Raw genomic sequence first — 20,323 nt, forward strand, 5'->3', positions numbered from 1 at the left:
ATCTTGCAATCCAACCACAAACCAAGTGGTTTTGAGATTTGCATTTTACTTGCGTTATTTGAGAGGCAAATAAGAAAAGAAGTTCAAATTAGTTGTATCTATATACATATAAACAGTCACATTACTTGAACCATTATTCCATGAAGGAGAGACACAAAACATTTACAGAACATCCATCTCCTACTGTCAGCTTTCAGTGCAAATTCAACCCCACATTGAACATGATATTGAAATCTGAGTCTTCATATGTCTTTGCTAAGATGAAATATTAGCCTCACTGTCAGAAACTCCTGGATTGAATGATCTTCTGTCTAAATTAGATAATTCTATAAGGTGTTCAGTCCAATGCAGATTTCGCTGAACATTCTGCTGTTTCATTTGTTCTTGCTCGTTTTGTGTTAGTGTGACCCGACTTTTCATCATCCAGGTCGACAGGTTTGGGTTCAGGGGACTTCTGTTTCCTGCTTGAACTCTGTGGACTTTCTTCCGATGAAGTGTTGACAGTACCTGTACTTCTTCCTGTTTTGGTCAGATCCAGCTCTGCAGCTTCTGGTTTTTCATTTTTGGGTGAATGCTGCTTTGGCTTTGCCGTTGGAGAGGAAGGATTGTCAAGGTTGGATGAAGAGGCATTGGGCTTATCATTCTCCAATTTTCTTTGTTGCTCAAACATCTCTTGAAGATACTTCCCCTGTTCTTCAATTCGCAACTGCAAATTTCTCTGAATCTGTTGAATAGTATGACACCGTATATATAAGAGACTGTAGGTGTGACATTAACAGCATTTTCTTACAAAATTTTATTAGAGAAGAAAAGGGTCTCAAAAATTAAATTTATCGAACTTCAAACTACAAATTCTCACCCAGTCCTCCCTCGCTTTACCTTCTTGCATAATCACATCATTATTTTCAGTGACTTTATCACAGTTGACAACTATGTGACATCTTTCTTCTCAACAATTCATTGTTTTCATCAAACTATTAAGAGCAATGAATAATACTACGTTTACAACTCAAACTCAACTTTCTCTCACAACCATCGACATGACAGTGCGCAATTAATCAGCCGCAATTGGACAAGCGGGACCCATTTTGCGAGCTGACCAATTGTATGCAGTCACATCGGCGGTTGTAAGAGAGTTGTGAGTTTGAATTGTAAACGTACTATTACTCTAAGAGCAATATGGAAGATTTGCCAGGTTTAACTACCAGGAGCAACTTATTTTCATCCCATCAACAGTCACTGCATTATCTTGAATCTTATCCCTAAAATTTACCTTGCATTTTTAGGTCCAAAAAGCTGACCCTAGGATAGTCAATAATGTACCTCAAGCTGTTCATGGAGTCGCTTCTGAACTTCCATCTGCATTCGCAATGCTTCAGTGATGCTCATTGTCCTGTTATCAAACCAACATAGTATGAATTTCAAACTGAAATTACACTCAACTGTTCACCATTGCATTGGAAGTGAAGTAAAAGTTATAGAAGAGCTGCTATGGGTAATTTATAGAGGCAAACAGAGAAAGCAACAACTGGAAAGTATAGCAATCTAGATAGAAAAAAAAGGGCATTTTTATGGTACTAAAAGTCAAATAATAATCTGGCACTTCATCAAAATTATATGAACATGTATGCAAAACATAGTTTCTAATGATCATAATTATTTTGGGTGATGGTTTGATGCATATAGTTTATCTATGAAGCTTTCTTTTAGATTAACTAAACAAGAGTTTTATTTACGATAACTGATGGATCGTCATTACAAGGGCCACCAAAGTAAGCATTCAGGGAGCATGAAAAGGACAACAAAAGAAGTCTTCAAGAAACAGGACCCTGCATTCACCAGAACCAGTATGTAAAGCTAAGGATAATAAGGAGGTTAAAGTTAGACAGTCAAGGGAATGTCTAGATTTAATTTCTCAAACAGGTTCCTGCACCCACCAAAACCGCTATATTAAGCTAACGAGGGGCAAAGTTAGCAGTATCAAAGGGATTGACTGAACTTAATTCCTCAAGAAAATAAGGCAAATATAGTCAGGACTCTCTATTCCCATTAAGCAACTTCCTGATTTCTGCTTTGCCATAAAGTTTATACTTGATAAAGTGTCTTAAGAATCTAATCATAGTGTGAATGGCAAATCTTGCCTAGTTCTCAGATATATTAACTGATATGGTAACTAGAAGACTGAAAAAAGAAAAATAAGTACTCTGAGCCACATGATAAGAGAATGGCACAAGTACACACACACACACACACACACACACACAAAAGAATTCTCAGATATGAACATCTGCATTTTTTTTAAAATCCAGACCTCCATTAGCCGACAGTAATAATACATTAGAAGACAAATTCTACAGTTTTCGATGCAAAAATTCACATCTGAATTTTTGTGTTTTAGGGTTAGATGATGGTAATAAACCTCTTGTTTGGTCCTCAATGAGGCTTTTAGATAGATATAATGACTTAATGTAAAGGATTTTGCTTACGTTTTCAAGTCCATTGATTTCATCTCTTCGATAGGGTCAATTTCTTCTCTGATGTTTCTCAATGAGAACAATACTTTTCAACCAATTGTATTCACCAAACTTAATCATATTTTATGGCAATGGCATGACCAAGGAACAGAAAACAAGTGTGAACAATAGCTCATACCTTCTGAAGACTGTGGTTGTGTGTCGGTGCTGTCCTATATTTCTGAAATTCAAAATTTTAATTTTTAGCTAAATCGATAACACCACTAAACAAGGTTGAAAGATGGAATTTAAATAAAAGATAAAGAGTATACACAACCTGCAGGTGGCTTTTAACATGATAATTGTCAACCTTCAACATTCATGACCTTTAAGACACCCTTTGGAGTAGCTCCTGTAATTAAGTTATGGCGAAAATGAGTGAAAACAAATATACCCAGGTCATACTAGATCAAGGGACAATTTTACTGAAAGGGCCACTCACGTTCACTACCACCCAGCTGATTCACAGCCTCCACGAATACTCATGAAGTTCTGGAGTCCATCGCATTCTGGCTTTGGTTTGGGGTACTGTGACAATGGTTAGCACAGCATGAAATTCTTCACTTGGCAACGGCTGATGCTGATGAATTTGGGGTTGTTTGCACCTGAGATACTTGTAGATGGTTTCAGCACCTAGCACATGTCAAGAACTATTAAACGCCAAGGGAACCAGAGAACAAAAATTGAAGCACATGAATAAAAATGATTCTTTACTTGGGGAAAAAGGTAACACCATACTGCTCTTCAAATTTAAGGGAAAGGAAAAGAAAACGTGCAGAAGAATTGAGTTTAGTGTAAAAATTCTCTACAATTGCACTAAAACATATACAAACCACCTATTGGATGGAAGGAATTCATGATCAATAATGCATAATTATGGTAACCAAACATTTCCAAAGAGACTATCGGTTTTAAGCTCAGGCCACCTTCCAGTAACCCTTTAGCATCAATTAAAAAATTTACATGTGACATATGAGCTAAGAATAGTCCCAGGAATTATAGGATGAATAACACGAAATCCAGATATTTTAAAGTTCCAACTGCATTAATGAAATTCTATATTTGCTTCATGTATGATGCATTTTAAGCATCAAACCAAGAATTTAACTGGAGCAAGATGTTCCCCAAGTGTTCCAAGATTAAATTAACTTGAGGAACTAACCTTTGGTCTGCCTCGGCAGCATCAACATTGGCAGAATTTTCGCTCCAATTCGGTCTGGACCATCCTCACAGCGATCAATTGATCTGCCCACTCCTGCCACTCAGCGCTCTTAGCATGATCCTCAGATCCCTATCACCAGTATGCTTTCCACCAGTCCAGTTCGTATAGGGACATTTTCAGGAAACGAAGAAATCCTGGACGGGTCTATACACCAGACATATCCTTATTTCCCTCAGGGACATTAATCGAACCTGTGGATTGTACTTCTGAAGGAGAAATGGGTTGTGGCAATGTTTTTCGCCCTCTTGATGATTGAGAAATGAACAGAAAATTTTGGGAATTCCTTTCATTTGGTGAACAAAGAAACAAGCATATCATTGGGAAATCTGGAAGACGGTGAAAATGAGTGCCCAGCAGTTGCCCGATTGGGAGCTGAAGGAGATGTCTGGGGGTTATATGGGATTAGTCGATGTTCTTTTTCTGAGAAATCTGACAAGAGTTGGGCAATTTGGGATACTTCTCTCCTGTATGGGTAGGAAGAAAAGGAAAAGATGAAGACATAGCCACAGAATCCTCAAATCACTCAGCTATTTTGCAACTGGTCCCTGAATAAACAAACGGGGCATACTCATTCCTGCAAAATTGTATGTTTCAACCAATGTTAGCAACTAAAGCCTCACTAGAACTTACTGTGTGCTGTGGATGCAATTGTCAATTCAGTTTCTGAAGCTCATTATCACTACTTCAGAAGGCCACAGTCACAGTAAAGCACAACTGTGGAAACTGTAAGAAAAATAAACAATGAATTATACCATTACAAACATAAATAACCAGATACACAAAAGAACTCTAATCAATAAGAAATTAATCATATTAATGCTCATCTCAACGGATATAGGATGAAACTTATTCTCACTTTAACCCTTCAGAGATAATTTTTATTACCGTAAATTGAGTCGATCACTCAAAGTTAGAAGTTTACATAGCAATCAGGTGAACACAGTTATGTTAAAAAATCGCAGTACTATATTTACACAAGACCGAATGATTTACTCAACTTAATTTACAAGCCATTTTAGATGTATTCTTTATTCATGGGCCAAGCTTTATTAGCCAAGTCCTCATGTCCTGAACTAGAACTGAAGTTCCCAAGAGAAGCCGATTAGATTAAGCAAATCGCCAAGTTTAAGTGATACAAAATATTAAAAAGAAGAAATTGTGCTTTAGACTGATGAAAGTAGAAAAAATTACTTGTAACCACTATATATGGAATCATCATAATATACTATCCAACTCAAATTATATTGTTCATACAAAATTAAACAAATACTTTTGGGGGCCAATCATAACACAAAGAGAGAGTATCAAAGTGCCAATTCGAAGTTCGATTCTGAAATGAAACCTTTAAGCCCAGACAGATACAGAAACATGAGCTTAAATCATAATAAAATCACTGAATAGTGATGACAATCAAGTTCCATCATCAAAAATCAAAACTTTACAGAAAGAGCTATGTATTACCATCACAGAAACTCAAAGAAAATAGTGAAATCATCCACACAACAGAAAAGCACCAACTTGCGAATTCTCATCAAAAACACACACACCCAGTTTCAAACTTATCCAAAACAGACCAAAAAGGCACCAAATTCACAAGGGTATTCAGATAATGGTTTTAAAGCCTGTCCAAACACACACATAACTCAATAATCCAAAGGGTACTGATGAAACTTACTCTAACTACGTTAAAATCAAGATTGAACAGTGAGCAGCTTATATTGGATAGAAACCGTGTCTAGGAGCTGAAACGCAGACAACAAAAATATTCTTGATTGACAAACAATACAGCTATTGTCTTCTAGATTTCGACAACGATGTCACAACTTTTTGAGAGGAGAATACGTATTTGGCTTCATTTATCTCTCTATTAATCATTACCAAGCTTAAGTGTTTGTATGTTTCTAACTTCATGATTCTTAGCCGTTTAGTTCCCGTGATCAAAGTTTGATGACTTCTTGAACGTGTGAGGTGTGGGAGGGTTTGATTGAAGTGGTGGGTGATGTAGGCGATGAAGATATGGCTCTTTGTAAGGAAACACGTAGGCAAGTACATTGGATGTTTCTTGTGGTACTTTTTGTGGTTGCTGAGTCCACTTGAGTTCTTGGTCAAGTTTTATTGCCGCTCGGGTAAGAAAGTGAAAGAGAAAAAGAACTGTAATTTCTGAAGTGTTCACGCCTCACAAGTTAAATTGCTTTCTCTTGTTTGTTTTTTTTTTAAGGTGAAGCCTTGGATCACTCCATGCATAAAGTTATGAGACTAACCCCATCAGGGCTCGGATAAGTATCCCTAGATATGGTGCTTTTAGTGTATTTTGAATTTGAGTCAAGTCACCCCATACTCGAAGTTACGAGACTAATCCTGATCGGGGCTCGGGTCGTATCCTTGCCCACAAGGTGTTTCAATGTAGTTCGAACCCTAGATAAGTACCCTTAGCCATAAGGTGCTTCTAGTGTGATTTGAATTCGGTTACCCCATACTCGAAATTATAAGACTAATCCCATCAAGGCTTGGTAAGTACTAGAGGTCACAAGGTGTTTTCAGTGCGATTTGAACCCCTTACTTTACAGATAAAGTTCGTCCCCACTTAAAACTCAGTTACCAATTGGTCACATCTTATTGTTTAATTTATCATATTTAATTTAATAAAAATATTCTTCTAAAATTGTAAAAATATTTAGGCTGATTCAAAATAATTTTTTTAAAACTAAACTACTATAAATTTAAAGTATATTTTAATATTTTTAATAAATAAAAATGTATTTGATATAAAATTTAAAAACCGTTGCAGATCAAATGTGCTAAAAACTGTAAAAACAATTTTTAATCATTTTTTTAATATTACACTAGTTTTATACAAATTATTTTTAAGAACAAAATAATAAAAAACTATATTTAAATTCTATATCAATGGACCCTGGCAAACTTTTTACGTAAACTACGTGAAACAAAGTGAATAGATATTAGTCTACAAAATTACTCAATAATATTTATTAATACGGATATAATGTGACGTTTAAGTTTTACAATATCTTCATCTATAATCTAACCCTTTATGATAATCTTAGAAAAAGTCAATTATATCCGTTTAATGTTTCTAATTAATTTGATTTATCTTTAAGTCAATGCTTATTTTATGTTTTTCTTTTCCCTTATACGATTTTATATAAGAGAATCTTTCTGTTCATATAAAATATATATTTTGCATAATATTTTAGTTTTTTTAATTCCTCTAACACAACTTGATGTTTCAGGTCATTTCTTTAATTCTCTGTTTAATTAATTAACTCTAATTAACAAAACTTATCACGTGGGTCAATAAATGCAAACGTGAACATGAATACAACTTTGATGATTATTTAGACATAAAACCTGTATAATTAAACGGGGTCCATTACCATAATCAATTATTGGAAGTTGTAACACATGAGCCTAATTATTGTTTAATTAATTATCTTAATTTTGATTGATTAACAGATTTGCATTTTTTAATAAAATCATTATTTCCAGGGAAGTTATATTAAGCAACACTTTTTTGGGGTTTGAGTTGAGAAATAACTCATTTTTAAATAAAAGCATGGGCCATGGGCTGGGCCTAGGGGTGTAAACGAGCCGAGTCGAGTCGAGTATCACCCAAAACGAGCCTGGATTTCTAGACATTATATATCCTGTGGTAGAATTCTTTTATGTCAATGGCCTCTAGCTTTCTAGCATGTTTCGAAGTTAGCCATAGAGAACCAATGATTGCAAAATATAGGGGTGAGCATAGATAGCGGGTAGAACCAGAACCAGAACCTACCTAAAATCGGCACTGTGCAGGTAGGTTTCGGTTCCATTTTATTGGAACCGACACTGTGCAGTTCCGATTCTTATGTGTAGAGAAACCAAAACTGGAATCGGAACTTCAAAAAAAAACTTGAAACAGGTACCCAGTTTGGAACCTGTAGCGGGTACTCGATTTGGAACCGATTTTTGGAACATGTTTTGGAACCTAGGCTCCAATGAAGTATTTGTGAATAATGGGGGGTTTCATTATTTTACATATAAAAAATTTAAAATAGAAAAAGTTAAGGGTCCATTTGTTTTGTTATTTTGGATATGATTTTGGGAATAATATTAGGTAGTTGAATAAGAGAGTATTACGAGGCAAAATTTAAAAATTAACAAAAAAACCACCTAAGTTTGCTAATTTAACTAAACACCCCAATATATAAAAAAAATTATAAAATGACAAAAACACCCCCACCCACAGTGCCAGATTCCAGCCACCACCGCGGGAATCTGGCCAGAAAATGGCATTACGACGTAGACTGGTCTGATCTGGTAGGTAGGGCATCGATATGACCGAAAAATGTCAGATCTACGGCCAGATCTGGCCGTCAACGGCTGTAAAAGTCCAAATCTACCTGTCAGAGATGGCCAGATCCATTGTGGATCTACCCGAAAAAGGTCAGATTGGTGAATTACTGGCCAGTTCAAGTTGTTTATAGGCTGTTGTGATAGATTTCGGCTACCACCGTCGGTGGTTGCCGGAATTTGGCAAGTATAGGTGGGTGGGGGTGTTTTTGTTAATTTTTAAACTTTATTTTTGGGGTATAAATTAATAAATTTAAGGGTTGTAAAATAAATTTAAAAAATATACTAATATTTCTCAAATAACAAAACAAACAAGTATTTTGGGGATAAGATTGGGAATATGGATAGAAATAATAAGCCAAATGGAGCCTAAAATTTTAGAATAACCTAATTAAATAAATATACAATGATACTTATTACATATAAACTACAACATATTAAAAACTTTAATATATTAATATTAAAATTTTGATTAATTAAGTGTACAATTGGAATTAGAATCCAATTAAAAGTGTTTTAATGTTATTAAAATATATATTTTGCATAATATTTTAGTTTTTTTAATTCTCTAACACAACTTGATGTGTCAGTCATTTTCTTTAATCTCTGTGATTAATTTAATTAAATCTAATTAACAAAACTTATCATGTGGGTCAAATATAAATACAAATGTGAACATGAATACAACTTAATGATTATTTAGACATAAAACCTGTATAATTAATTGGGGTCCATTACCATAATCAATTATTGGAACACATGAACCTAATTATTGTTTAATTAATTATCTTAATTTTGATTGATTAACAAATTTGCATTTTTTAACAAAATCATTATTTATAGGGAAGTTATATTTAGAAATTTAATTAATTAAGCATTATATTATAGTTAAATAATTACTTAATTAAATTATAACATTATTACATTACATTATATTATGATCACTTAATTAATTATAACATTATATAGTTAAATGATTACTTAATTAGTTATAAATTTATAACATTACATTATAGAGTTATAATATGATTACTTAATCAATTATAACATTCCATTATAGATTTATAGGGAGAACGACTTACACATACCCAAGGTTTATCGAAATGACAAGTTGGTACCCAAAAGGTTTTGAAACGACAAATAGGTACCTTCCGTCATGTTCTGTTAGTGATTTTCTTTTGATAATAGTGAAAAGACTAAAATGCCCTTGAAAGTTTAATATTTTAGTTTTTTATAAATTTAAAAATTTCTAAAAAACCCCATATGCTTGCTAATTTGACTAAATACCCCAATATATAAAATTTTTATAAAATAACAAAAACACCCCCGCCACCAGTAGTGCCAGATTCCGGCCACCACCGCCGGAATCTAGTCGAAAAATTGTGTTACGACACAGACCCGTCGGATCTGTGTCGTAACGCATCGATCTGACCTTTTCCGACCAGATCCGCGGCTAGATCTACGTCTGGCCTTTTTCGGCCTCGACGGCCAGATCTGGCCTTTTCCGACCAAATCTGTAATGCCCCACTTGAGGTACGTAGTTAAGATTTGATGAATGGCTTAAATGTTTATTGATTTATCCTCATTTAGGTCTGTATGTTGTTAATATTGCTTGGTTTACCCTTGGTTGAAAGGGTGTTTTGGTTTGGTTGAGTGGTTGCCTTGAAAATTTGTAAGACTTGGCGAAATCTTGATGTTACAATCTTCGCCGGGGCGAAGAAGAAGCTTCGTCGCGGCGATGAAGTGCTACAACCCCCGTGTAGCTGCTGTGAGTTTTCGTCAGGGCAAAGAAATAGCTTCGCCGCGGCGAAGACTCGGCTGAGATTTTTTCCTTGAGATTTAGAGAATTCTTCCTTTTGGGACTCAATGACCATTCTACCCCTAATTAGCAGGAAAATTGGGGAGTGAAATGTAAGGAAATTGCATGGAGAATAGTTTGAATGGGGATGTTTTTGCAAAGAATGAAAGGTCTTAGGTGGAATTTCAAAGAAGGAGCAAGGGTATATTGGGAAAGAGTGGAGAAAATATGAGATATTAAGGGTTTAGCTTTAGAAACCCTTTCATTGATTCTTCTCCACCGCCTCTTTCATCCTTCAATTCTCTTAAACTTTCATTCAATTTTCCAAGGATCTTTGAAGAGCTTTTGACTAGAAATTGATACAAGTTGATTCTAAGCACTTAAAGGTGAGAATCCTTACTCTAGATGTGAATTTTTTATTGTTGAAAGAGTAGGATCCTTATTGAGTTTGTATTGAAGGTTTAAGAGAAAGTATCAAGCCATCAAGAGTAGAGAGCTTAAGTGGATTCTACTTGAGCCTAAGGTAAGTAAATCCACCTAAGTTTTGATTTGCATGATTGAATGATGTGTAGAGATTTTATATATGATTAATGCTTGAATTTCTATGTTTGAAATGAGTTGATGAATTCATGAATGAGTTCAATGTTGTTTTATGAAGTAATTTCCACCATGAGTAGGGTGGATTGTGTTGATAAATTTTGGTAGAAATATGGAGAGAATTAGAAGATTTTGAGAGGAATATTTGAAGTGTGTTTTCTTTGTAGGATGTGTGATGATTTAAAGGAGTTGAACTCCAATTTTGGATGGTTAAGAAAGAAGTATAATTAAAGTTAGAATAGAGTTTATGTATGCACGCATATTGTTCGATGAAATGCCTAAAAGAAGCATGAGTAGAAGTAGAGAACCTTACTTTATGCAACATAGCATATTTGCATTTCATGAATGCATATAAGAAAGATTTTAGGCATGGGCCATCCATATGCATATGTTTAATTGAGTAATCACATGAGAAAGAAATATGAGAAATGAGAAAGAAACACTCTATGAATAGAGATAAAGAAAAGAACCAATTCTCTTAGAATAAAGAGAAAGAAAGAATTAGCACTAGAGAATAAAATGATTATTAAGTGCTACAGAAAAGAAAAGAAAATAGGTCGTGCGATGGGGAACCCGTGAGTGTAGAGTTACCCGCATGTAAACCGCCATGAGAGAGAGCGGTCTCCGCCATGAGAGAGTGGAATGAGAATGAGAAAAAGAATTTGTATAGCCATGAGAATACATGCGGATGAGAGCTATACACGAGAGAGAGTACACTCACATGGTCAAGGGTTCCGAATCCGTGCATCGACCAAGACCGATAAAGAATAAGAATAAGAAAAGAATAGAAAGAAAAGAAAAGAAAGAAAATGCATTGTTATGCTTTAATGTCTCGTCCATGCATGGTTATGATATTCTCCATGGGTGATGAGCATAGAAAGAAATAAAAGAATAGTGAGAACTAGAATTAGAGAAAGTGACAAGACAATGAAAAGAATTGATGAGTAATGCACGGAGATTATAAAGTAGAAGATTTACTTACTGAGCATCTTTTGTGCTCACTCCGTTGTTTTCTTTGTTGTACAGGACATAGGTGAGGACCTGGTCAGATGGACGTCGGCAAGCGGGGAGACTTGGCTGCACTGTCCACTGTTTTTTTAGAGTCTTTTTGCACAAATGATGTTGTACTATGTAAAGAATGTATTTATTAAGTAAAAAAAATTTTTGGGCCCAACTATTTTGATAAATATACTTGTCTTTTTATTGATATATTTTATGAATATGATAGTAGAAAGAAGTTGTTATAAGATCCCCCACGGATCTGGCCGGAAAATGCCAGATCGACGTGTTATGACACAGATCCGAAGGGTCTGTGTCGTAACACAATTTTTCGGCAAGATTCCGGCCTCGACGGCCAGATCTGGCCGTAGATTTGGCCTTTTTCGGCCAAATCAGCCATGGATCTTGTCAGAAAATACCAGATCTACGCGTTACGACACAGATTCGATGGGTCTGTGTCGTAACGCAATTTTTTCGGCCAGATTTCGGCGGTGGTGGCCGGAATCTGGCACTGCGGGTGGTGGGGGTGTTTTTGTTATTTATAAAATTTTTATATATTGGGGTATTTAGTCAAATTAGCAAACCTAAGGGGTTTTTTAGAAATTTTTAAATTTATAAAAAACTAAAATATTAAACTTTCAAGGGCATTTTAGTCTTTTCACTATTATCAAACGAAAATCACTAATAGAACATGACGGAAGGTACCTATTTGTCGTTTCAAAACCTTTTAGATACCAACTTGTCATTTCGGTAAACCTTGGGTATGCGTAAGTCGTTCGGCCTCGATTTATAGTATGATTACTTAATCAATTATAATATTCCATTATAAACATTAATATATTAATTAAATATTAATTGATAGATTTATAGTATGATTATTTAATTCATTAGAACATTACATTATAGTATGATTACATAATTAATTATAACATTATATAATTAAATGATTACTTAATTGATTATGACATTATATTATAAACATTAATAATTTACTATATAAACATTAACACAATACTTAATTAAATGATTAGAAATTTAATTAATTATAACATATTAACATTATATTATAAATTTATAATACGATTACTTAATTAATTGTAACATTACATTATAAACAAATGATTACTTAATTAAATTATTACGTAATTAATTATAACATTATTACATTACATTATATTATGATCACTTAATTAATTATAACATTACATAGTTAAATGATTACTTAATTAGTTATAAATTTATAATATTACATTATAAACATTATTAATTTACTACATTAGTCATTAGTACATTACTTAATTAAATGGTTAAAAAATCTAATTAATTGTAACATTACATTATAAATTTGTAGTATGATTACTTACTTAATTATAACATTATATTATAAACATTAGTACAATATTTAATTAAATAATTATAAATTTAATTAATTATAACATTACATTATACATGTATAGTATGATTACTTAATTAATTATAATATTACATTATAATTAAATAATTACTTAATTAATTACAATATTATTATATTACATTATAAACATTAACAATTTATAACATTAAATTAACAATTTATAGATTAATAATTGTTTGTGTCTTGGTTTTGATTGAGAAATTTTATGTGAATTGTGATGAATTGATTGAATTCAAGTGTTGCCTAGAGATTAGAGGATTTATGCGTTACATTGGACACAAATGAATGAGTAATCAAAATTTGTCAGGGGTGTATTTGTAAACTTTTAAGGTATTTTTGTCATTTTTTAAACTAATAGGGTGGTAATTATTTTTTATAGGGCACCCGGGAAATGAACCAGAACCTGCATTTTAGGTTCCAGTTCCTTGAATTTAAGAACCTACATTGTGCGGTTCCGGTTCCTATTCCTTTTTTTGGGAACCTGTACTGTGCGGTTCCGGTTCCGCTGAAAAATAGAAGGTACCTGGAACCGCTGACCCCTAGCAAAATATAAATTGATTTGGACTAATTATAGGTTTGGATTTATATATTACAAGACATAAGTAAAAGTTCTACAATAAAAATCAGTGTTAATGGCACATGGAAGTAGAGGTGGGCAAGGGACTGGTCCCTTGCGGGCCTAGGCTTGGGCCCGTTTGGGAGTGGTCCCAAATGGGACCAGTCACTCATGGGCCTGGGACCGGTCCCAGGCCCATGAGTGACTGGTCCGGTCCCAGGCCCATGAGAAAAACCAGGACCCGGACCAGGCCCTAGGCCTGGTCGGGACTGGTGCCATGGGCCCAGGACCGGTCCCATGGGACTTGGATAATTTCATTTTCCCCTCTCAATTTTTTTTTTATATTTTGGGGGCAAAACGAAATTTTATTGGGGGTTTTTAGTATTTTTTAGGGGTAAAATTTATAAATTTTTTAGACCTGGAAGATTTTTTTTTTTTTTTTAATAAATTTTGTAAAATTTCATTTTAGCCCTCATAATTTATATTTATTTTGAAATTAATAGGGGGTTTTATGTAATTTGGCAGTGACTACATTGAAAAAATACAAAATTTTTTGGGCCCAGGCCTGGGACCGATCCTAGGCCCGGGCCTTGGAGGAGGGCCCAGTGGAGGGCCCGGGCTCTCCTCCTTAGGCCTGGTCCCGTTTTGGGACCAGGCCTCCTAGGATCGGTCCTCTCAAGGACTGGGTTTTAGAGCTGGGCTTTTGGGCCCGGTCCCAAATGCCCAGCTCTACATGGAAGTGCTGTTTGTGTAGTGTTTATAATGATTTGATTGTCAATGGCAGTGTCAATTTAGCATATCTTGAAAGTAGTTGCTAATTGTGAAGACTCTGTGAGCTTCAGTTCTATGCTGTGATATGCCCTTGTAATTTTTAGTTATAAGCAACAGGACAATTCATTTCTCTATATGCAGTGTGCCTAATGTATAAGCTTCTGTGATTTAAATTCAAGAAACAATAGCCTGCTCGACAAAAATTTTGGGGCTTTTGGTGATCCCAGTTGATAAATTTTCTTTTAATTTCTGTGCAGGATTCTGGATGGTTGGTTTCAACCTTATTGCTTCTTTATTATTGATGATGCTTGTCCATGTGACTATGAGTTATGTAACTCTTCCAGTAAGTTCAGTTAAGATTCTTTCTTTTGCGTTTACATTACAGCTACCTATATATTGCTATGATTTTCTAGCAGAATTGGGTACCTTCACCTTTGTTCCCCATAGATATCCAAAACACACATAAGGCAAAGCATGGAAGTGATTCAGGGACCTATGACACTGAAGGAAGGTGAGAAGAAACATTCAACATGGGGATTTTTTTTCCAAGATAGTGGGGAAAGCTGGAAGTATGATTCTTAGTATTTATGACTCTACTGTATTTTCAGGTTTATTCCAGCAGAGTTTGAGAGCATTTTCAGCAAATATGCTCGTACCTCGCCTGATAAGCTTACGCCAGGGGAGCTTTGGCGCATGACTCAGTCCAACCGCAATGCATTTGGTTTTTTTGGCTGGTATCTGTTGTTCTCTTTATCTTTCTCTTTGTCTTGCACACCAAGGACGCCTTCGGTATCCAGGGGTCACGGACCGACTATAGAACCCTGTCCAATAAGTGGATTGCATTAGCTATCCACTCTCAAATTGGACAGTTAAGAGTCGAAGAAGGGTAATTACTCATTCTTAAAACCGACAGTTAGAGAAGGAACAATCATTCATTCTTAAAACCAGCATTTTTAAGACTAAAGAGTCGGGACGGCCTTACACATGCATATCTTGCCATGGATGAAGAGGGTTACTTATCAAAAGATGCTGTACGGCATTTCTTTAAGCCAAAATTAGACAATTAAACTCAGTTGAGTATCCAGAATTTTTGACAAATTTTTTTATTATCTTATCACATGCCAACAATGAAGGAATGAAAACGACTTGGTTAGAAAAATATGACAAGGAAGAATTGTTGGCTTTGCGTACAACATCTAAACACACTTTTAAACTTATCTTATTGAATAGTCAACAATAAACTAAGATAAGATTTGTCTATTTTGTAATCTTAAATGCACAGTTCCACTTTACAAGTTTTGCTTTGAATAACGTTGGTGCCTCTTTGAAGATAGCTGATTATCCATCTCTCTGAATAGCATAAAACTTAACAGCTAAAAGCTATTATTATAATAGCTTCTTTTGTGTTTGATAATATGATCTCCTCATTCAATTCATAAGACAATTATTTTAAAACCCAGACCAGTCCAACTGGGACTCGACAGCATTTCCGGTCCGGTTGAAGTTCCATGGAGTTTCTGCTATGTTTCAAACTTATAGGGATGCCATTTAGGGTTTCTTTGAAGTATTTCAAAACTTTAGGGACTAATTCGAATCTTTTTGGGGTATTTTGAAAATAAATTAAAATTTCAGGAACTAATTAAATTTTTAGGGTTATTTTTATAATATATTACAATTTTAGGGATTATTTAAAATTTTAAACTATTTTTTTTACTGACATCACCCGTGCAATTGACCGGTCCAAGACTGGGGAACCCGTGACCCAATCACCCTGTTGAGTCTCACAATGGGTCGGTTTTAAAACATTCTCACAACTGATATAAGTAAGCCTTTCAGATGGGGATTCAACAGTTCAGTCACAACCAGAAGTACATACTCAGCAATTCTGGGGAGGAATTTTTTAACCTGCACTTGCTTGTGCAGAGCTCCTCTCAGGTCCAGCTCCAGCCTACTGTTGCTTTCGATGTTATTAATTGCTTCATGAATACCTCAAAAAATTCAGCACAAATTTCACCGGCAAGACTCCCTTTCTCTTCGTCGTCACGGATATTATGATAACGTAGTATTGAATGGTAGTAAAAAGACAAGCTCGATCATCAGCTTCCGCCTGTAATGAGTGTTGATTCAATCTCAGCTTGTGCTTACATTTGAAGCCAATATTGAAACATAAGTGCCACGAGCGCAGTCTTATGGCTCTTTATCTTGCAATGTCTGTGATGCTGATTGTGATGACCCTTTCTACCGCGGTGTGGGATTCGATTTCAATCTACATTTAGGATGTGTTCCAGCACCGCTTGTTGTGAAAACAAAACATCAAGTCCAATGATTATTTAAACCTTTTGTCAACTGGTGGGGCTAAACACACAATTACTCCATTCTAGAAATATTATAGGCCGATGAGCCGGCCTTTCTTTCAAAAATATATAATCCCCCAACAGCCGACTTTTCATCACCAGTGATGTCCGTCACTAAGTTCTATTTACCCAAGTCTTCTCTAAAATCTATCTACAATCAATTGAAAACTGAATTACGCATCACAACACCACAGTTTTCACTTGCTGATTATCTACGGCTTCTTGAATCTTGCATACAATCAAAGGCACTCATTCAAGGCAAGAAGATCCACCAACAACTCCTCAAAGACAACAATACCCACATAAAAAATCCTCTTGTACTGGAAAAACTAGCACGTTTATATGTTAATTGCAATGAAATTGAAGTTGCACGCCGCGTGTTTGACACAATTCGTGAACCAAATGTTGCTCTCTGGAACTTTATGATAAGAGCGTATGCGTGGAATGGACCCTTGGAGAGAGCCGTTGATTTGTATTATAAGATGATTCAATTGGGTATTGAACCAACAAAATTCACGTTTCCTTTTGTGCTGAAAGCTTGTGCTGGTTTAAGAGCAATAGATGATGGGGAAGAAATTCATGTTCATGTTAAAAGACTTGGGCTCGATAAGGATATTTATGTTTGTACTTCTCTGATTGATTTGTATGCAAAATGTGGAGCTTTGACTCGGGCTAAAGAAGTTTTCCATGGAATGTTTTGTAGAGATATTGTGGCTTGGAACGCTATGATTGCTGGATTTTCTCTTCATGGTTTATATGATAGCGCGATTCAGTTGTTTATTGAAATGCAAAAGGGGGGGATTAGTCCTAATTCTTCCACAATTGTCGCAGTTCTTCCAACAGTTGCTGCAGCTAATGTGTTGGACCAAGGGAAGGCTATGCATGGCTACGCTGTTAGGAGGGGTTTCAGCAATGATGTGGTACTTGGTACTGGGCTTTTGGACATGTACGCGAAATGTCAGTGCTTATTTTATGCAAAAAGGATTTCTGATCTGTTGGAAGTGAAGAATGAGATAAGTTGGAGTGCTATAATTGGAGCGTATGTTACGTGTGATCTGCCAAGAGGGGCATTAGAATTGTTTGATCAAATGGTGTCTGAGAATGTCATGAATTTAACAGCTGTAACTCTTGGCACTGTACTTCGAGCATGTGCAAAGTTGACTGATCTGAGTGAAGGGAGACGCATCCATTGTTTATCACTTAAAACTGGGTTTGCTTCAGATATAAGAGTAGGAAACACATTACTTTCGATGTATGCAAAGTGTGGGATCGTAGATGAAGCAGTAAGGTTTTTTGATGAAATGGATAAGAAAGATACAGTTTCATATAGTGCCATTATCTCTGGATGTTCGCAAAATGGTTATGCACAAGAGGCTTTATGTATATTCCATCAGATGCAGTTGTCTGGAATTGAACCTGATTCGGCTACCATGGTTGGTGTCCTGCCTACTTGTTCACAGTTAGCTGCTCTACAACATGGTGCTTCTGCACATGGTTGTTCAGTTGTCCATGGGTTTGTAGCTGATACCTCAGTTTGCAATGCTCTTATTGACATGTACTCAAAGTGTGGAAAAATTGATATTGCCAGAAAAGTTTTTGATAGGATTGATAAACGGGATATTGTCTCGTGGAATGCAATGATAGTTGGGTATGGAATTCATGGGCTTGGCATGGAAGCGCTTTTACTGTTCAATAAAATGCAAGCTGTGGGTTTAAAGCCAGATGATGTTACTTTCATTTGTCTCTTATCTGCTTGCAGCCATTCAGGACTTGTAACGGAGGGGAAACAACTTTTTAATTCCATGATTCAAGGTTTTAACATTGTCCCCAGAATAGATCATTACATATGCATGGTTGATCTTCTGGGCCGTGCCGGACTTCTGAATGAGGCATGCAAATTCATAGAAAACATGCCATTTGAACCTGATGTTTGTGTATGGGGTGCCCTGCTTGGTGCTTGTAGGATCCATAAGAATATTGAACTTGGGGAAGAAGTATCAAAGAAAATCCAGAGTTTAAAACCTGAAGGTAGTGGAAATTTTGTTCTTTTATCAAATATGTATAGTGCTGTTGGTAGATGGCAGGATGCAGCAGGTGTTAGAATCACACAGAGGGACCTAGGCATTAAGAAAAGTCCAGGATGTAGTTGGGTTGAGATAAATGGGATTGTTCATGCATTTGTTGGTGGAGATAGGTCTCATCCACAATCGGCACAGATAAACAAGAAACTTACTGAACTATTACCTGAGATGATAAGGTTGGGTTATCATGCAGAATCTGGTCTTGTTCTCCAAGATGTTGAAGAAGAGGAAAAGGAAGGAATTCTACTTTACCACAGTGAGAAGCTGGCTATTGCTTTCGGAATTCTTAGTCTGAGCCCCACAAAGCCTATTTTAGTTACCAAAAATTTGCGAGTTTGCTTTGATTGCCACTCTGCCATCAAATTTATCACTGTTATTACAAATAGAGAGATAATAGTTAGAGATGCAAGTCGATTTCATCATTTCAGGAATGGAGTTTGCAATTGCGGAGACTTCTGGTGAAGATGAAGTTGGAAAATCACAGCTATCAGTAACTCTACACTAAAGCTTATGTACCTTCCTTTTGTCTAGCTAGCGATATGACCATTGATTGGCACCAGGCTTAATTCATTTATACTAAAGGATAAAACCCAAACTCCATTGAGAACCCTAAATATTTTACTTGGAGAAAGCAGGATCAACTTCTGCTAAGCCAGCTGCTCTCAACCATGACAGAGGAAATACTAAGCTCGGTCATAAGATGCACTACATCTCAGTCGGTTTGGACCTGTCTATAGAAGCTTTTTGGTTTACAATCCAATGTCAAAGTGTCACGCGCCTAGAGTTTCAACATAGCGGAACGGCCCATACAGCACCCCAACATCACACTTGAGACAAGGTAAGCCTACATGTACATCATTCATTGGTTTTGTCTTACCATGAACTCATTAAGGGAATGGCTCCAACTCCCGGCCAGTTTGTGCAGGATGGCCTAATCCCTTTTTCATTGTCGACTATGAAGAACAACTTCTAATGGCTCCAGTACTTTCCTTTCATGGAGCTCTCCCTCCTAAAGAGTCTTATGAAGCATTGTTAATGTGTCAGGAGGAAACACACCTGACTTCTCAACTGTCATACTCCACGTGATTGCTTTGCGAAACCTTTCAACCTTGTACGCTCTCCACACTTGCTGCTCTTGTCATGACATTACGGAATAAGGTTGTGACACAAAGCTCTCCCATGAAGATCCAACTTCAGACAAACAAAAAGGGTAATGCAATTATCAATGAGTACTGCAGCAGAATGAGAAGCTTCACTGATGCAGCAAGAACAGACCTTCTATCACTGGTGCAGCTCATGATTGTTGCATCCTTGATATGAAGAATGTATCTGCGAATCTTGCCCACTAAGTCCTTCACTAGTCGAAGGAAATTCAGAGGCGGTTGGTAGACATTTCAACTAATATTCATTCAATCTAGATTCAGGTAACATTCTGGGGGCTTCTGGCGCTCGCTGTCTATACATTTAAATTTTCTGCTAAGAATTCTTTACAGTTGGTTTCAATCCTATTGATTCGCTGTTTCTGATTTATTTTTTGTCCATGAAGCTATTAGTTCTTGCATTAGTTAATTTTCTATAAATAATGGAGAATTGGAGAAATTCTGTGAATAAAAGCTGAATAATTGAAATAAATTACTCATGAATAGTTTTAGTTCATTCGATTAA

General features: G+C 35.7%; 2 protein-coding genes, 1 long non-coding RNA gene and 1 pseudogene across 6 annotated transcripts; 2 read left to right on the forward strand and 2 right to left on the reverse strand.

The window, feature by feature from the left end:
• Positions 1 to 327: 327 nt before the first annotated feature.
• Positions 328 to 4,053, reverse strand: LOC116142574 (annotated as a pseudogene).
• A 107-nt stretch (positions 4,054 to 4,160) lies between these two features.
• LOC116142544 lies at positions 4,161 to 5,229 on the reverse strand. Its single transcript, XR_004130002.1, has 3 exons — positions 5,197 to 5,229; positions 4,366 to 4,458; positions 4,161 to 4,280 (listed from the first exon to the last, which is right to left on the reverse strand). It is a non-coding gene; the product is annotated as an uncharacterized LOC116142544 (long non-coding RNA).
• A 9,158-nt stretch (positions 5,230 to 14,387) lies between these two features.
• LOC116142528 (peroxygenase-like) lies at positions 14,388 to 16,096 on the forward strand. 3 transcript variants are annotated; one of them, XM_031427959.1, is made up of 4 exons: positions 14,388 to 14,566; positions 14,637 to 14,734; positions 14,832 to 14,957; positions 16,060 to 16,096. In XM_031427959.1, coding segments are annotated over exons 1-4 (303 nt in total). In that variant the 5' UTR covers positions 14,388 to 14,488; the 3' UTR covers positions 16,061 to 16,096. The 3 variants fall into 3 exon arrangements, with proteins under 3 accessions (XP_031283819.1, XP_031283817.1, XP_031283818.1); XM_031427957.1 differs by lacking the exon at positions 16,060 to 16,096 and having other exon boundaries at positions 14,832 to 15,497; XM_031427958.1 differs by lacking the exon at positions 16,060 to 16,096 and having other exon boundaries at positions 14,640 to 14,734; positions 14,832 to 15,497.
• Positions 16,092 to 20,233, forward strand: LOC116142527 (pentatricopeptide repeat-containing protein At3g16610). 2 transcript variants are annotated; one of them, XM_031427954.1, is made up of 2 exons: positions 16,092 to 19,496; positions 19,575 to 20,233. In XM_031427954.1, exon 1 carries the CDS (start codon positions 16,682 to 16,684, stop codon positions 19,118 to 19,120), a length of 2,439 nt encoding a protein of 812 aa, XP_031283814.1. In that variant the 5' UTR covers positions 16,092 to 16,681; the 3' UTR covers positions 19,121 to 19,496; positions 19,575 to 20,233. The 2 variants fall into 2 exon arrangements, with proteins under 2 accessions (XP_031283814.1, XP_031283816.1); XM_031427956.1 differs by having other exon boundaries at positions 19,703 to 20,233.
• Positions 20,234 to 20,323: the final 90 nt, after the last annotated feature.

This window comes from Pistacia vera, unplaced genomic scaffold (genome assembly GCF_008641045.1).
Source record: "Pistacia vera cultivar Batoury unplaced genomic scaffold, PisVer_v2 Contig412, whole genome shotgun sequence".
NCBI lineage: Eukaryota > Viridiplantae > Streptophyta > Magnoliopsida > Sapindales > Anacardiaceae > Pistacia > Pistacia vera.

What these genes read in the sequence shown, in the direction of transcription:
- LOC116142527 (XM_031427954.1), top strand. Translation starts at nt 16,682, where the DNA reads ATGTCCGTCACTAAGTTCTATTTACCCAAGTCTTCTCTAAAATCTATC.
- LOC116142528 (XM_031427957.1), top strand. Translation starts at nt 14,489, where the DNA reads ATGGTTGGTTTCAACCTTATTGCTTCTTTATTATTGATGATGCTTGTC. An exon ending in TGAGTTATGTAACTCTTCCA is followed by an intron (nt 14,567 to 14,636) that starts GTAAGTTCAGTT and finishes ATGATTTTCTAG; the next exon opens with CAGAATTGGGTACCTTCACC. An exon ending in ACCTATGACACTGAAGGAAG is followed by an intron (nt 14,735 to 14,831) that starts GTGAGAAGAAAC and finishes CTGTATTTTCAG; the next exon opens with GTTTATTCCAGCAGAGTTTG.